Source organism: Macaca fascicularis, chromosome 3 (genome assembly GCF_037993035.2).
Source record: "Macaca fascicularis isolate 582-1 chromosome 3, T2T-MFA8v1.1".
Classification (NCBI taxonomy): Eukaryota; Metazoa; Chordata; class Mammalia; order Primates; family Cercopithecidae; genus Macaca; species Macaca fascicularis.
In genome coordinates, this window is record NC_088377.1 from 175,132,847 (window position 1) to 175,148,869 (window position 16,023).

General features: G+C 38.7%; 1 protein-coding gene across 6 annotated transcripts in view; it reads left to right on the forward strand.

Moving 5' to 3' along the window:
• EXOC4 (exocyst complex component 4) overlaps positions 1 to 16,023 on the forward strand; it is an 825,737-nt gene that overhangs the window by 351,441 nt on the left and 458,273 nt on the right. The window contains exon 1 of one of the 6 annotated variants that reach the window (XM_074036006.1): positions 1,915 to 2,291. The exons of the other annotated variants lie outside the window; for them this stretch is intronic. Coding sequence (XP_073892107.1) covers positions 2,147 to 2,291 — 145 coding nt within the window. The 5' untranslated portion in view covers positions 1,915 to 2,146. Of the gene's footprint in view, positions 1 to 1,914; positions 2,292 to 16,023 lie in introns of those variants that run through there. 6 annotated transcript variants of the gene reach the window in all.

The window sequence follows — 16,023 nt, forward strand, 5'->3', positions numbered from 1 at the left end:
TACTATTTCATTTCTTTTGGTATCTCCTGGGGGAGGTAAAGTGGTGTGACTCTTATTCTATAAAGTACAAACTCATGTCTACCTTGACATTATTACCCCAAAATATCACACTAGATGTTAACTATAAGCAAGTATTAAAAATTGAACAGATTCCTGAATTTTTTTTTTTTTTTTTTGAGACAGGGTCTCACTCCTGTTGCCCAGGCTGGAGTGCAGTGGTACAATCATGGCTCACTGCATCCTAAACCTCCTTGGCTCAGGTAATCCTCCCACCTCAGCCTCCCAGGTAGCTGGGACTACAGGTGGGTGCCGCTGTGCCTGCATAATTTTTTTGTATTTTTAGTAAAGATGGGGTTTCACCATGTTGCCCAGGAGATTCTCGAACTCCTGGGCTCAAGCAATCTGTTGGCCTTGGCCTCCCAAAGTGCTGGATTACAGGCGTAAGCCACTCTCCCCTGACTTTTGAGGTCTTTGAATGTTGCTTGCATTGCCTAGCATTTTTATTTATTTTCAACTGCCAGCCATCTGTGAGGATCTTGGGCAAGATGCTTCAGCTTTTGGGATCTTGGTTTTCTCATTGGTTGCTTCAGTAATATTTGCTTTACCTCATAATACTTTGAGACTCAGAGGAGAATATGATTGCAAAGGTAATTTGGACACTTAGTAGCTACGTTATTACAAGATATTATTTACATAGACCTATTTTCTTCTTCAGTGAAATGAGAGTGGTGTAGTTTTCCACTTTCCCAATCACCTAGGTGCAGTGTACCCTCTATTATTTGCACTAATGGAGAGAATCGATGTTGCAAATTTTCCAAAAAGCCATATAATTAGAAAATCATTCAGAAAATAATTCAGCATTTACATTTACATATGGGTCTCTCTTGTGTTCCAAGAATTCATAATTCAGAAAACAAAAGCAAATAAGTAAATAAATAAGTCTGACTCAGAAGAAAATAAACGTTGCAACTTGCCATCTTTGCCCTTTGTTCCCAGCAGCCTTTTGTGGGACAGATACGTATCTATGTCTCTAACCAGTGCAGAGTTCTAGCTTACAGCATTGTTGGCTTCTTTTTATTTTTATTTTTTAACATTTCAAACCTTTAGTCAGACAGTAACTGACTTGTGTGAAGCATCTTGTTTTCTCAGCTTCTATAGCAGTACCAACTACGTATAGATTATACTAAGAAAGTATGTAATTAAATACTGTCAATGTACGTTTGAAAGCAGGTTTGCAGTGAATCACCTATCCAGGGAATAATCCTGGATTGTCCTGTAAGAGTACCTAGAAATGCAACAGATGTACACTGCATTGCCCATCCTCCCCTTTGTTTATATGCTGCTTTTTAAAAAATTGAGGAATAGGTTGTTTGGCATATTCTTTTCATAGACCTCATTGTTAAGGGGGTGTTTTTCGGAGGTAAAAATCTGATTGCTTTTCAAATTCATTGAAATGCTGAATTTTGTTGTTTTACTGGTGTCCTTTGGCTTGGCATACTTTTTTATAGTCCTGTTATTTTTATTTGGAGAAATATCTTTCCCATTATTAGTGGAAAGATACAGTGAAAATCTTTGGAGGCCTGTATGTATGTCTCTGTGTGTGTGTGTGTGTGTGTGTGTGTGTGTGTGTGTGTGCATATATATATATATATATTTTTTTTTTTTTTTTTTTTTTGAGGGGGATACGTATTTTTCAAAAATTAAGGTTAGTTCATTCCCTTCAATTCTAATAGGCCATAAATCACTCTGAATTGTTGTGTATCTATCCCACCATTATATTCACATTTCTTGGTGGACATGATCTTTATAAATGAAGAAAACATTTCAATCCAGCCTCTCCGTCCCCATCTTCATGTTCCTTTCCCACTGCTACTTTCCCTACTTCTCTCCTAGTTGGAAGAATAGAAATCCCCTAGAAGTGGGAGTGGAGCAGACAGGATGAGCTAGCAGTTTTCTGCCTTCCTTCTCTCTCCTCCATGATGACAGAGAACAACTCCCCTGTGCTCTCACCAGCCACAGTAGCAGTGGCGGCAGCTGCTGTATCTTAAGGTGTGCTTGCGGCCTTTGCCATTTCACCAGGATGTTGCCTAAAAATAGAGCTACTGGTGGAGTGAAGTCAAGCCACATGGCTTCCTGAACATCAGGGATGTGTGGCTATTGCCAGCTTGGCACTGAAAATACTCTCTCCCAAATTTCTGTTTTGAAGAAAGCCTCCAGACCATCTCTGGGGCATGGAGGCAATCCAATCCAGATCCTGCACCTGCCCACCCAGCTGGTCACCAATTTTACAGGTTCGTATTTTTCAGTAGTTTTGTTGACTATATAACCTCAGTTGGGTGACTGCATGCCGAAATGGCGGTGTATGTGTGTGTTTTTTTGTAAAAATTTGCAACTCCAAACAGAGAGGTTGTATGCGATATAATAAGCAAATTTGTATCTGTAGAAGGTGCATATATGTAAAGATTTTGGAATTTTGCTAAATTGAGTCCAGCATGATACACACTGACTTTTATGAAATTGGTTTTTATTAAAATCTGCAGGTTGTTCTTGTACTGGCAATGGCTTTGATTAAACAGTGTAGTAGGGTCATATCCTAGAATAACAGCATTTCCAAATCCCTGGCTGTTTTTGAAAGAATTGTGATTAAAGTTCTGGCTGTTTTCCCATGATTACTAATGTCTGCGGAGGGTTGAGTTTCCCAGGTTGTTATTGGCGATTGAGTTGTGTGGCAGCCCCTTGTGCTTTCTTGCCAGTATCAGTGGCATTCTCCAAGGGGAAGTGATTTCACATTGAAATGCGAGAACTAAAAGCTGTAACAAAATTAACACGGGGTCTAGGGTTTCTGATGTGACTACAAAACTAGAATGGGAATGTTTCCTAAAGCCTAATTCATCTGTGATTGAATTTCAGACTAAACAAAGCTGCCATGATGAGAAGGTAGAGAAACCCATCTAAAAGAGATTCTGGATGAACAGATTGAGGAACATGATATGGCAGGGCAGAGTCTAGACAATCATATATTTCAGCTTCAGCTGGGCCTTTCTTCTTGACAGGTGTGTTCTGTGCCTTGGCATGAGCAGCTCAGGCAGCAGCTCACTTGGGAAAGCCCGTGCTGTTAGGAACGATCTCTTTGCCTGCCAATGGGCAATGGAAAATGAACTCCTTTCTTATACAATATGTAGGAAAAAAATAAGTGTTATGTGTGTTGGGTGGCTCCCTAGATGTTAAGATGTATTGTGGAATTATGTTTGTCTAAAAACAATTATTTCGTGTCTACTACCCCTGCTAAGGATATGCTCTTTTCCACATTGAAAAAATATGCAGGATTTTAGAAATCAAGAATATACGAGGTGGTTTTTTTTAGTTGCTACCAAATTTAAACTTTACATAATTTTACTCTTTCACCTGCTGGTCTTTTACCTTGGAAATTCTAGGGCTTGGTGTCGATTCTGTGCCTTTGTAGGTTGTGAAGTGCTTGAGGTAGAGCACTATATTTTAGACTCTGTTTTCTCTCTAGGTGCCATACTCAAAATAGTTTTGTAATGCCTGTCTGGCTTGATTTAGAACTTCCTCTTTGTGCTCTACAAAAAATAATTTTTAAACTCAAATGCAGCTTCATGCAGATACCTAAATACAGTCATTTCTCACTTAATGATGTGGGTATCTTTTGAGAAATGCATCATTAGGTGATTTCATCATTTTGTGCACATGATAGAGTGTACTTCCACAAACATGGATGGTATAGCCTACCACACACCTAGCTTATATGGTATAGCCTGTTGCTCCTGGTATAGTTTATGATATGCCTGTTGCTTTATAAACCTGTACAACATGTTACTGTACTATGTGTACAACATGTAGGCAGTTGTAACAAAGGGGTATTTGTGTATCTAAACATGTAAACATAGAAAAGATATGTTTTATCTTTTACAGTAAAAATACAGTATAAAGGTAAAAATGGTCCGTCTGTATGGGGGCCTTTACCCTATGAATGGAGCTGGCAAGACTGGAAGTTCTCGAGTGAGTGAGTGATGAGTGAATATGAAGGCCTAGGGCATTCCTGTATTCTACTGTAGATGTTATAAATATCGTGCACTTAGGCTACACTTAATTTATATAAAATATTTTTCTTTATTAATAAACTTAGCTTACTGTAACTTTTTTACTTTATAAATTTTTATTTTTCAAATTTTTTACTCTTGTAATAACCCAGCTTAAAACACAAACACAATGTACAGCTGTACAAAAATATTTTCATTATATCCTTATTCTGTAAGCTGTTTTTCTAATTTTAGAATTGTTTATTTATTTATTTATTTTGACTTTTTAAACTTTTTTGTTAAAAACTAGGATATAAACACACATGTGAGCCCAGGCCTCCACAGGGTCAGGATCATCAGTATCACTGTCTTCCACCTCCACATCTTGTCCCACTAGAAGGTCTTCAGGGACAATATCATGCATGGAGCTGTCAGCTCTTATGATAACAGTGCCTTCTTCTGGAATACCTCCTAAACGACCTGCCTGAGGCTGCATTCCAGTTATCTTTGTTTATAAGTGATAGGAGTACACACCAAAATAATGATAAAAGTATAGTATAGTAAATACATAAACCATATCATAGTCATTTGTTATCATTAGTAAGTATTGTATAACGTTTATAATTGTATGTGCTATACTTTTATATGACTGGTGGTTCGGTAGGTTCATTTATACCAGCCTCACTACAATATGTAAGTATTGCATTGCATTGTGAGATGTTAGGATAGCTACACCATCACTAGGCGACAGGAATTTTTCTGCTCCATTAGAATGTTACAGGGCCATCATGGTATATGCTGTCCATCATTGTCTGAAACATCACTGTATGTATGGCACATGACTGTAATTAAAATGATCTTTTCTTTGAGTGAGTTCTGAACTTGACACACTTGGTACTGCTCCTTCAGCTCTGGTTTCATTTTTGCATTAACTCACAGCGCTGATTTCTTTTCTTTTCTTTTCTTTTTTTTTTTTGAAACAGAGTCTCTCTCTGTTGTCCAGGCTGGAGTACAGTGGTGCAATCTCAGCTCACTGCAACCCCCGCCTCCTGGGTTTAAGTGATTCTCCTACCTCAGCCTCCTGAGTAGCTGGGAATACAGGCATGCGCTACCACACCCAGCTCATATTTTAGTATTTTTTGTAGAAATGGGGTTTCACTATGCTGTCCAGGCTGATCTTGAACTCCTAACCTCAGATGATCCACCCACCTCGGCCTCCCAAAGTGCTGGGATTACAGGCGTGAGCCTCTGCACCCAGCCTCTAGTGCTGATGTCAAGATGAAACAATGAACTTCTGGTCTAACCTCTTCTCGTCTTTCATAGGTTGTTAGGTATTCATGTAGGAAGGAAAGAGAGCAGCAAAATAGTAGGTGTGTCTATGTATGAACGTTACAGACGAATTCATCAATTATTCAGCAAATGTTTTCTTAGTACACACTATTGTCAGACTCTGCTTTAATGCTTGAGATACAAGAGCAAACAAAACAAAGTTCCTGCAATCTTTTGTTTTTTTGAATATTTTATTGAGATAAAATTTATATAATATTTTATAGAATTGTACAATTATCACTACTATCTAATTATATCATTTTTATCACCCCTATAGGAAACCGCTATTCATTAATAGTCACTCTGCATTCCTCTTTCCCCCAGCCGCTAGCAACCACTGATCTATTTTCTGTCTCTGTGGATTTGCCTGTTTTGGACACGAAGTATAACGGAACCATACAATGTGTGGCCTTTATGTCTGGTTTCCACCACTTAGCATAATGTTTTTAAGGCTCATCCATGGTATAGCATGAGTCAGTACTTTATTTGTTTTTCCTGAAGTAAGGGTGACTATTGAAGGAGCAAGCCGGGGATTGCAGGTGGTCAGAGTTTGTTTTTTGGACATATTAAATTAGAGACATGCTTAATGGAATTCTAGTGAAGATGTTGAGTTGTTAAGTTGAAAACAGAAGTCTGAAGTTCTGGAGAGAGGTCTGGGCTGGAGATATGAGTTGAGGAGTCATTAGCTTATAGATGATACTTAAAGCCACCAGGTTAAATGAAATCTGCTAGGGAGTATAGGTGGAGCAGAGAAAGGTTCGGGAGTTGAGCCTGGGGGCATTTAAATGCTAAAAGGTCAGAAAAAGGAGGTGGAATTAGCCAGGAAACCTCAGAAGGTTTCTAGCTAGTGTGTCAGGAGGAGAATCAAGACAGTATAGGGTCCTGGAAGCTAAGTGAGAAAGTGTTTCTAGAAAGGAATGGTTAATTGTGTCAAGTGATGCTGCTAGATCCAATAAGAAAATAAGAAAGATAAGGACAGGGAATTGTTCATTGACTAAGACCATTTTAAGAAGGTAGTTTCCACACTAGCAATGGCAAGAGTGAAGGTGAGGGCCTGAGAGCTGTGCATATTCCTGACCATTCCCAAGCTCCTAATCCCCTGCAAGTCTTTTGGCCTCGCCTTTACAGTCTGTTCCATCTCATCATGCCCTGTACCTCATTCCTGTCAGCTACCACAGAGTCCAGGGTTCTCTAGTTATCTGCCATTTTCAGGCCCCCTTTCCCCAGTATTGCTCTATACATCTCTATTTCCTTGCAGTATGCATTACTTGAACTTCTCTGTTTCATCATTGCAAATCCCTTATATCCTGAATATCTTCACTGAATACTCTTTTAACCTACTTCCTAGAGCAGTTAGAATTACACACACTCTCCCTCTTGAGAACCTGCTTCCTTTGCTACTGTTTATTATTATTATTATTATTATTATTGGCAGAGTCTCACTCTCTTGCCCAAGCCGGAGTGCAGTGGTGCATTCTTGGCTCACTGAAATCTTCGCCTCCCAGGTTCAAGCAGTTGTCCTTCCTTAGCCTCCTGAGTAGCCAGGATTACAGGTATGCGCCACCTTGCCTGGCTAATTTTTTGTGTTTTTAGTATGGACTGGGTTTCACCATGTTGGCCAGGCTGGTCTCGAACTCCCGACCTCAGGTGATCTGCCCACCTTAGCCTCCCAAAGTGCTGGGATTACAGGTGTGAGCCACCGCGCCTGGCCCTTTGCTACTGTTTTAAATCGTGGCTTGTCTCCAGCACATTTGTGTGATAGGTGTCTTCCTTGTCTCTTCCAGATCATTTTCTTTCTCTTCTCCCTAAAAATTCCCATACTTTCAGATTATTCCATCTGTTATTGTTTCTTGTACTCATTTATAGACCCTGGGATTGTTCCACCTTTTCCTAGCTGTAGATCCTACAAAGTGTATTTGCTAATAGTAATTTATTTTCCGAGTTTTGGCAAGCATCATTATTACAGCCTGGCTTCTATGTGGTTTACAATAGTGAGGATACGTTTCTAGAGCGGTTTTTCTGAGACATTAGTAAATATGGAAGATGACAAATGCATTAATCAGGCTCCTGCCATACGGCCCTGATTTTTAAAAAAATGCATGAATTTTTAAATGGTTCGTGTAGTTGAAAGGAGAACTTAACACATGTGTCTGACAAGCTGATCAAATGATGAAGTGAAGGAAAATTGAGCCTCAACCTTTTGGGCAGCCAGTGAAAGTAAAAGGCACATTGCAGTTTTCCGAGGCAGATGGAATGTGAACAACTAATAAATCAGGTTTTGAAACATTGAAGAACAACTTATTTCAATGCATATGGTGTTGGATGTCAGACAAGCTAGTATTGGAAATATAAACAGATTCGGCAGCATCAGAAGGACGTTGTACCTAAGCATTATCTGCATAACAATATTTAAATGCATTTCATGGCATCAAGCTCTGATATGTAGCAAATAAATAATTATAGGGCACCAAAAAGAGCCTTCAAGATCTCCACAGAGTTGACATAAAAGAGATCAGAGTGAAATGGCACTATCACAAGCATTCTGTGATCATTCTAATTTCTCCATCTCTCTTGTGCTTTAACAAGATCAGAAGACTGTAATCGATTTATAGACTTCTCATAAGAAACACTAAAAGTAGAAGTGCAGATTATTATAATGGAGAAATTTGCATTAGTGCCTGCTATGTGCTATGTGATATGAAATGGACCATTGCATAAAACTACATACCCCTTAACTAGAACAACAGATTTCAGAAAAGTAAACAAGCATGGCTCTGAAATTTGAATTTCATCTTCACCAAGTGAAGGGGTAGTGGGGGGAGCAAGCCAAAATTGGTATCAGTAAGTCATTTTTAAGTCATTCTTTATTGACTTTTTCAGTTGTAAATAGAGTTAGAAAATTTTCTTTTGAAAATTGTTTTTGAAATCTGGCATTTGTTAGTAGAATATGCTTCAACTCAAAGATGTTCAGACTTTCATAATAGAATTTTCCTGGGGGTTTATTCTTAAGCTAGATTCTGGAATATTAGTTTAGTATAGAACACTTTAATCTGAGTTTGGGACTTATTTTTTGTTAGGTAAATGGAAAACAGCAATGGAAATACATTTTCCCTTGAACAAACAGGATGATGAGTCTAGTGAATATTTTCTTTTATATTCCTTAAAGGTATCTAGATTAACAGTTTGTTTGATTACCCCATTGGAGTTTGTGGTAATTTCTTTCTGCCTTCTCAGAATAGATCTATATTTGTTATGATCATCAGCTACTGAACATTATTAGAGATTTAGGCATTATACTGAAATAGGAGTTAAAAAAGAATGTAGTATTCAAACTTGCTGCAACAGTGTTTAGGAGTACATCATACTAAAGACCCTAGTGGATGTGGGGAAAATTAATAAATGGTTGTTATCTGTAGTAAATATGCTGTATTTCTTTTTTCCTTTTCTTTTCTTTTTTTTTTGGAGACGGAGTCTCACTCTGTTGCCAGGCAAGAGTGCAGTGGCAATCTTGGCTTACTGCAACCTCTAACTCCCTGGTTCAAGTGATTTTCCTGCCCCAGCTCCCAAGTAGCTGGGATTACAGGCATGCGCCACCACGCCCAGCTAAGTTTTCTATTTTTAGTAGAGACAGGGTTTCATCATGTTGGCCAGGATGGTCTCCATCTCCTGACCTCGTGATCTGCCTGCCTCGGCCTCCCAAAGTGTTGGGATTACAGGCGTGAGCCACCGCCCCTAACCTTAACCGCTGTATATCTGGTAGCTTTATTTATTTATTTTGGAAGAATTTCAAATAAACACACAATTTGGGGAAATAGTTTAAATATAACTTATGTGTTCATTTCTCATATTTAAGTGTCATATTGTTATCCAGATTTTACCATACCGGGTTCATCTATTTTGTTTTATTTTTTTTCTTTTTGGAAGTATTTTAAAGCAACTTCCAGACATTATGTCATTTGACCCCTGGTTGCCTGAATTCACATCTTTAAAACCGAAGAGCACCTTCTAAGATATCCACAAATCCATCAATTGGGATATCTAAGTGTGGGGAACTGTAATTACACATTTTGCCTCCATTTAGGGTTTACTGATTAAAAGGAGGTAATAAAAAAGAAATAAGTTTTGTTATATGGAATCCAGTATGACAGTGCAGAACTTCCTCCTATTATTGTATGTGTGGGCTGTTTCCATACTTAAATTGAACTTGTGGCTGTTCCAGGTCTTGATTCAGATGTTTATGCCAAGTGAGTTTTTGGCTATTGTGAATATAGCATATTCTAATTACATGTACATTGTGCCTGCAGTGAGTTGAAAAATAATAATTTTCTGATATTACTAATTCATAATAGCTCTGTAGCAATTGCCCTTTTCTCTTGATTGTGTAATAAGCACAGGGAATACGTAGAAGTCAGCTGAGAAGAAATGTTAATAGGGGAATATTTCCCATCCACTGCAACTCTCATATTGACACATAAATAAAAAAGTTATATATGTAAAGCATAGTTACAACTAAACTGGGAAAAATCTGTATTTAAACATCATTGCCTTACATGTGGTTTTATCCTGGGGATTGGGGAGTGATAAAATTATAAGAATCATGAGAACAGTGATAGACTCGGTGGGCCAGGTGGGGTCGAGCTGACTCACCAGAGCCAGTGGTGCACATCTCTTCCCACTGAACATTCTGCATTCAGTGACATCATGTTGGTAGCTTAGAATTGGCCACGGTGAGTGTAGTTACACAACAGAAATCAGCAAATGCTACAACAGGACTCTAGCCTCTCTCACAGAGCTGCTTATTAAACATTGCCCAACACATCAGTAATTACAGTCCATGAACAACTTTTTACCCATAGGAAGAGAGGCTAGAATGCTGCTTTATTGTTCTGTAATCTTAGTCTTCTTAAACACTATTCTCATTGTTTCATAATCACCTGTTCCTTGATGTGTGCAATATTCCTTTTTGTTCTTGATAGACATAACTAGATGTAATTAAACTTGTTATAAATTTAATTTCCTTTCCATGATCCTCCATGACTGTGACAGAGAATTACACTGAATTCTTCAGGGAAGTTGACACCTGCTGCAGAAACCTTGGTGATGGTTCCTGACTTAATATTTATGGATGTAATCCCAGGATATTTTGATGAATTCCCAGAATCTCGCTGTTGGAATTGATTCTTAACATTCTAATCAATGTTTTAAATCTCCTTTATGAGACCACAACAAGTGGACCTTCAACTTCTCTTAGGAGAAACAAACAAAAGACTGAAGTTGCAGAGAATAAACTGTCTCCTAAGAAAGCCATTACTTTTTCATGCCCTTCTTAGTAAGTTTTTGCTTTTATAAAGTCAGATCTGCCTTTTTGAAAGTTCCAGCCTGTTTATTTTAATACTGTCTTCTAGGACCACGGAATATAATTTTAACTCCTTTTTCACCATGTAGCTTTTCACATGTCACAAGACACTAATCATATTCCTCCCCACACCTCCACTTCTCTCACCTAAACATTCCCCATTTCTTCCACTTTTTTTTTATATTCTTGAATAAAACTCTAAAACTTAAGCATGCTTTCCTCTGAGGATTCAACTCTTGTGATTGCCTCACAGCAGGGATTAGCAAAACACACAATTGTTTCTGTGTTACAGTAACTAGCATTTATAATGTCCTTTATAAAAATTTTACAAAGAACTTAAAATTTTTTTTTTTTTTTTTTTTTTTTTGAGACGGAGTCTCGCTCTGTCGCCCAGACTGGAGTGCAGTGGCGCGATCTCGGCTCACTGCAAGCTCCGCCTCCCGGGTTCACGCCATTCTCCTGCCTCAGCCTCCGGAGTAGCTGGGACTACAGGCGCCCGCCACCACGCCCGGCTAATTTCTTTTTGTATTTTTAGTAGAGACGGGGTTTCACCGTGTTAGCCAGGATGGTCTCGATCTCCTGACCTCGTGATCCGCCCGCCTTGGCCTCCCAAAGTGCTGGGATTACAGGCTTGAGCCACCGCGCCCGGCAGAACTTAAAATTTTTAAGTTTATGATGTCCTTTATAAAAATTTTACAAAGAACTTAAAAATTTTACAAAGAACTTAAATATATATATATATATTTTGTTTGATTGTTTGTTTGTTTGTTTGTTTGTTTAGACAGGATCTCAGTCACCCAGGTTGCCATGCAGTGACGTGATTATGACCCACTGCAGCCATGACCTCCTGGGCTCAAGCAATCCTCCCACCTCAGCCTCCCAAGGAGCTGGGATCACAGGAGTGCACCACTATGCCTGGCTGTTTTCTCTATTTTTTTTTTTTTTTTTTTGTGGAGATGGAGTTTCACCATGTTTCCTAGGCTGGTCTTGAACTCCTGGGCTCAAATGATCTGCCTGCCTCAGCCTCCCAAAGGCTGGGATTACAGGCATGAGCATCATGCCTGGCTTTTATTTGTTCATTTAATGAGAGGATTATGAGAGAGATTATAGAGTGGTAATGGTTAGATTGTTACTAGCCAAGAAAATAAGCCAATGAAATAGGAGTGAGAGGTGTGATGGGCTTTGGTAGTGGCCAGAGGTTTTGTCACTTTAGCGTGACTGATGATGGTCTCAGAAGGTACAGACCTTGTGTGCTGCTTGGTAGGGAGAACAGGAGACATTTCAGATACTTTGCTTTGGAGCAGATAGGAAAAGCATTTTGAAGCTAGACTTTATATCAGGGTAAAAATTAAGGAAAAGATTGTGTCAGAGGTTACTCTGAGTTTTTAACAACATGATCTTCTGACATTTTCATTGTATCACTCGCCTGCTCTAAATCTTTAATAGCTTCCCATTTTACTTAGGATGAAAAAATGTCTTTTCCTTCATAGGACCTACCACACCCTGTTGATCTGGTCTACCTACCTCCCTTCTTCATTCATTCTCCTTCCTCCCTAGTCTTCTACACTCAACTTTTTTCAGTGCCTTGAATGTAGCCAGGGCCTTCACACATGCTCTTCCTCTGCCCAGAACACACCTTCCTCTGTTCTTTACAGACCAACTCCCACCTGTTTTCAGGTCTCTGTGTGTCATTTCCATGAAATGAAGCCTGAAACGGGTTTCCTTGGCCTTGACATAAATTAGCCCCTAATAGATATTATAGAGATTATTGTTAAGTACTATAGAGATATTAGGGTCTGCTGTTCTCTTCTAATCTTTCATAACACAGAAGACAATTTGTAATTGCATCTTTATTTGCACTATTACTGAATATCATTTACTACATGTAAATAATCTTATTTACAATATGGTCAACTCCATGAGGGCAGGGACCGTGTCGCACCTACCATAGTGCCTGGTGTGCAGCAAGCTGTCTAATAACAACTATTGACGGGTGAATGTTTGGTGCTTCCCTACAGTATTTGTAATCTTTAGTATTCATGTTCTTAAGAATATTTAATGACATGGGAAAACACTTAGGATAGATATTAGGAGGAAAAAGCTGACTCAGACATTTATATAGATATGGTTTCAATTTTTATGTGAGTTGTGAGCTTGTGCAAATGTTTCCTTTTAGTGGGCATTCCCAGGTAATCTCTCTCACAATTATATCATCATGGGCAGATTTCTGAAACTTGCTCTTACTTGCTGGTATATAGAAGTATACATTTTCTACTGACTAGATTTAATATTTAAATGATCTTATTTATATTGGATTTTACTCTTACTTTATATGCCAAGGAAGGGCTTACTGAGAAGGAGGTAGTTGATTAAAGATCTGAAGAAGGTAAGGGAGTGAGGTCTGCAGTTTTGGGGAAAGAGTGTTAACATAGTAGAGGGAACAAGATGAACACAGGTCTTACAGGTCATTTTAAGGAGTTTGGCTTTTACTTCAAATGAGATGTGAACCTTTGGCACATTTTGGGGAGAAGAGTAACTGGATTAGGCATGTATTTTAACAGTATCACTCTGGCATATATGACAATCCACTTACAGGGGGCAAGGATGGATGAAGAGAGACCAGTTAGGAGGCCAGTAATCCAGAAGACAGATGGTGGTGGCTTGGAAGGTAGTAGTAGTGAGGGTGGTGAGAGGTACTGGGATTCTTTTTGTTTTGATGACAAAATGGAAAGCACTTACTGATGGATTGGATGAGAGGTAGACAAAAATACAAGAGTAAAGATGACTCCAAAGTTTTAGACATGAGCAACTAAAGGTGGTTGTTCTTACCATCACCAGAATCTTGTACTGTACCTGTACATGGCTGGTACTTCATAAATACTTTTTGGATGTGTAGTTGGCCCAGAACAACATGGGTTTGAACTGTATAGGTCCATTTGTGTGTGGATTTTAAAAAATAAATATATTGAACAAATTTTTGGACATTGCCTATAGTTTGAAAAAACTCAAGAGACAGTGTGTAGTCTAGAAATAGCAGAAAAATTAAGAAAATGTTAGATATGTCATGAATGCACAAAGTATATGTTGATAGTCTATTTTTATCATTTATTAGAAAGTCTATGACTCTATTATAAAACTTAAAATATATCAGAACTTTTACACAAATACAGACCTTACATGGTGCCATTCACAGTAGAAAGAAATGTAAAGAGACATGAAGATGCAGTGTTAAATCATAACTGCATAAAATTAGCTATAGTGCATACTGTACTATTGCAGTCATTTCATAGTCACCTCCTGTTGCTGTTACCGTGAGCTCAAGTGCTGCGAGTATTTGCTTAAAATGCTGTGTGATACTAATCTTCTCCTTGTGAGCAGTCCATCTCTCCAGTAAATTTCGTATGGCAGTGAGAAGTGATCTTTGGCAGTTCTCACGTATTTTCCATCGTGTTTAGTGCAATACTGTAAGCCTTGAATAACTCTATGGAACCCATACAAAGCACCATTAGTCACACTGGAAGTGCTCCCAAGAAGCAGGGGAAAGTCATGACATTACAAAAAAATAATGTTGAATTGCTTGATATGTACTATAGATTGAGGTCTGCAGCCGTGGTTTCCTGCCATTTCAAGATAAATGAATTCAGTGTAAGGGCTATTGTAAAAAGAAAAGGAAATTTGTGGAGCTGTCATTGAAGCTGCATCAGCAGGCATGAAAACCTTGTTCTTTTTGCGAAATATCTTTTTATCTGGTCTTGAAAATGCAGCTTTTATGTGGGTGTAGGACTGCTCTAAGAAAGTCTTACCTACAGACTCTAATATGATTCCAGATATGGGGAAGTCATTATATGGTAACCTAAAGCAAAAGGAAGGTGAAGGATGTAAAGCTGGACAATTTAATGCAAATTGAAAGGATGCAAAGGATGGTTTGATAATTTTAGAAAGAAGTTTGGTCTAAAAAGTGTCCAGTTAATAGGAGAAGCAGCTTCTGCCAACCAAGAGACAGCAGATGAGTTCCCAAACATCGTTAAGAAACCCATTGAGGAAAAAGGATGTCGGCCTGAACAGATTTTAATGCAGATGAAAGTGCCCTACACTGGGGGAAAAAATACCACAAAGGATATTTATTAGGAGAAGAAGCAAACGCCAGGATTTAAGGCAGGAAGAGAGAGACTAACTCTACTCTTTTGTGCAAATGCAATCAGGTTTATGATTGGGACTGCCATTGTCTGTAACCACCGAGTCTGGAAGGGAAAAGACACACAGCAGTTGCCAGTCTTTTGGTGTGTACAGTAAGAAGGCTCGAATAACAAGAACCTTTTTCTGGAGTGGTTCCATTGATACTTTGTCCCTAAAGTCAGGAATCAGTAAGGGACTGCCTTTTAATTGTGCAATACTCCTGGCCACTCAGAACTCCATCAGTTCAACACTGAAGGAGAAATAGTCTACTTGCCCCCAAACAGAATGTCTCTAATCAGGGAATCATGAACACTTTTAAGGCTCATTGCACATGATACTCTGTGAAAAGGATTGTCAGCATTATGTAAGAGAATCCTGACAGGGAGAACATCATGAAAGTCTGAAAGGATTACACCATTGAAGATGCCATTGTTATAGAAAATGCCTTGAAAACCACCAAACCCATAATGAATTGTTGGAGAAAACTGTGTTCAGATATTGTGCATGACTTTTGAGGATTTACTAGAGAGCTGATCAAACAAGTCATGAAAGAATTGCATATGGCCAAAAAAAAAAAAAAAAAAAAAAGATGGTGGTTGTGAAGGGTTTCAAGATACAGATCTTGGAGAAATTCAAGGGCTAGCAGACAGCATACCAGAGGAATTAACAGAAAACAACTTGATGGAGTTGAGTCCTTTCAAAACAGTGCCAGATGATAAGGAAGAAGATCTAGAAGAAGCACTGCCAGAAAACAAATTGACATGAGGTAATCTGGCAGAAGGGTTCAGATTATCCAAGACTGCATTTGACTTCTTTTATGACATGGAGCCTTCTATGATATAGTTACTGAAACTAAAGCAAACAGTTGTAAAAGGATTGGTACCATGTAGAAACATTGTTAGAGAAATGAAAAAGCATCTGTAAAGTTACACTGAGTGTGCCGGCCTCTCCTGCCTCCCCTTCTACGTTCTCCACCTCCTCACTTACTTGTCTCTTCCACTCCTGAGACAGCAAGACCAACCCCTCCTCTTCTCCCTCCTCCTCCTCCTCCCCCCCATCTACTCAAAATGAAGAAAATGAGGGTGATTCATTTTTACAACAATTGACTTTTACTTAGTGAAT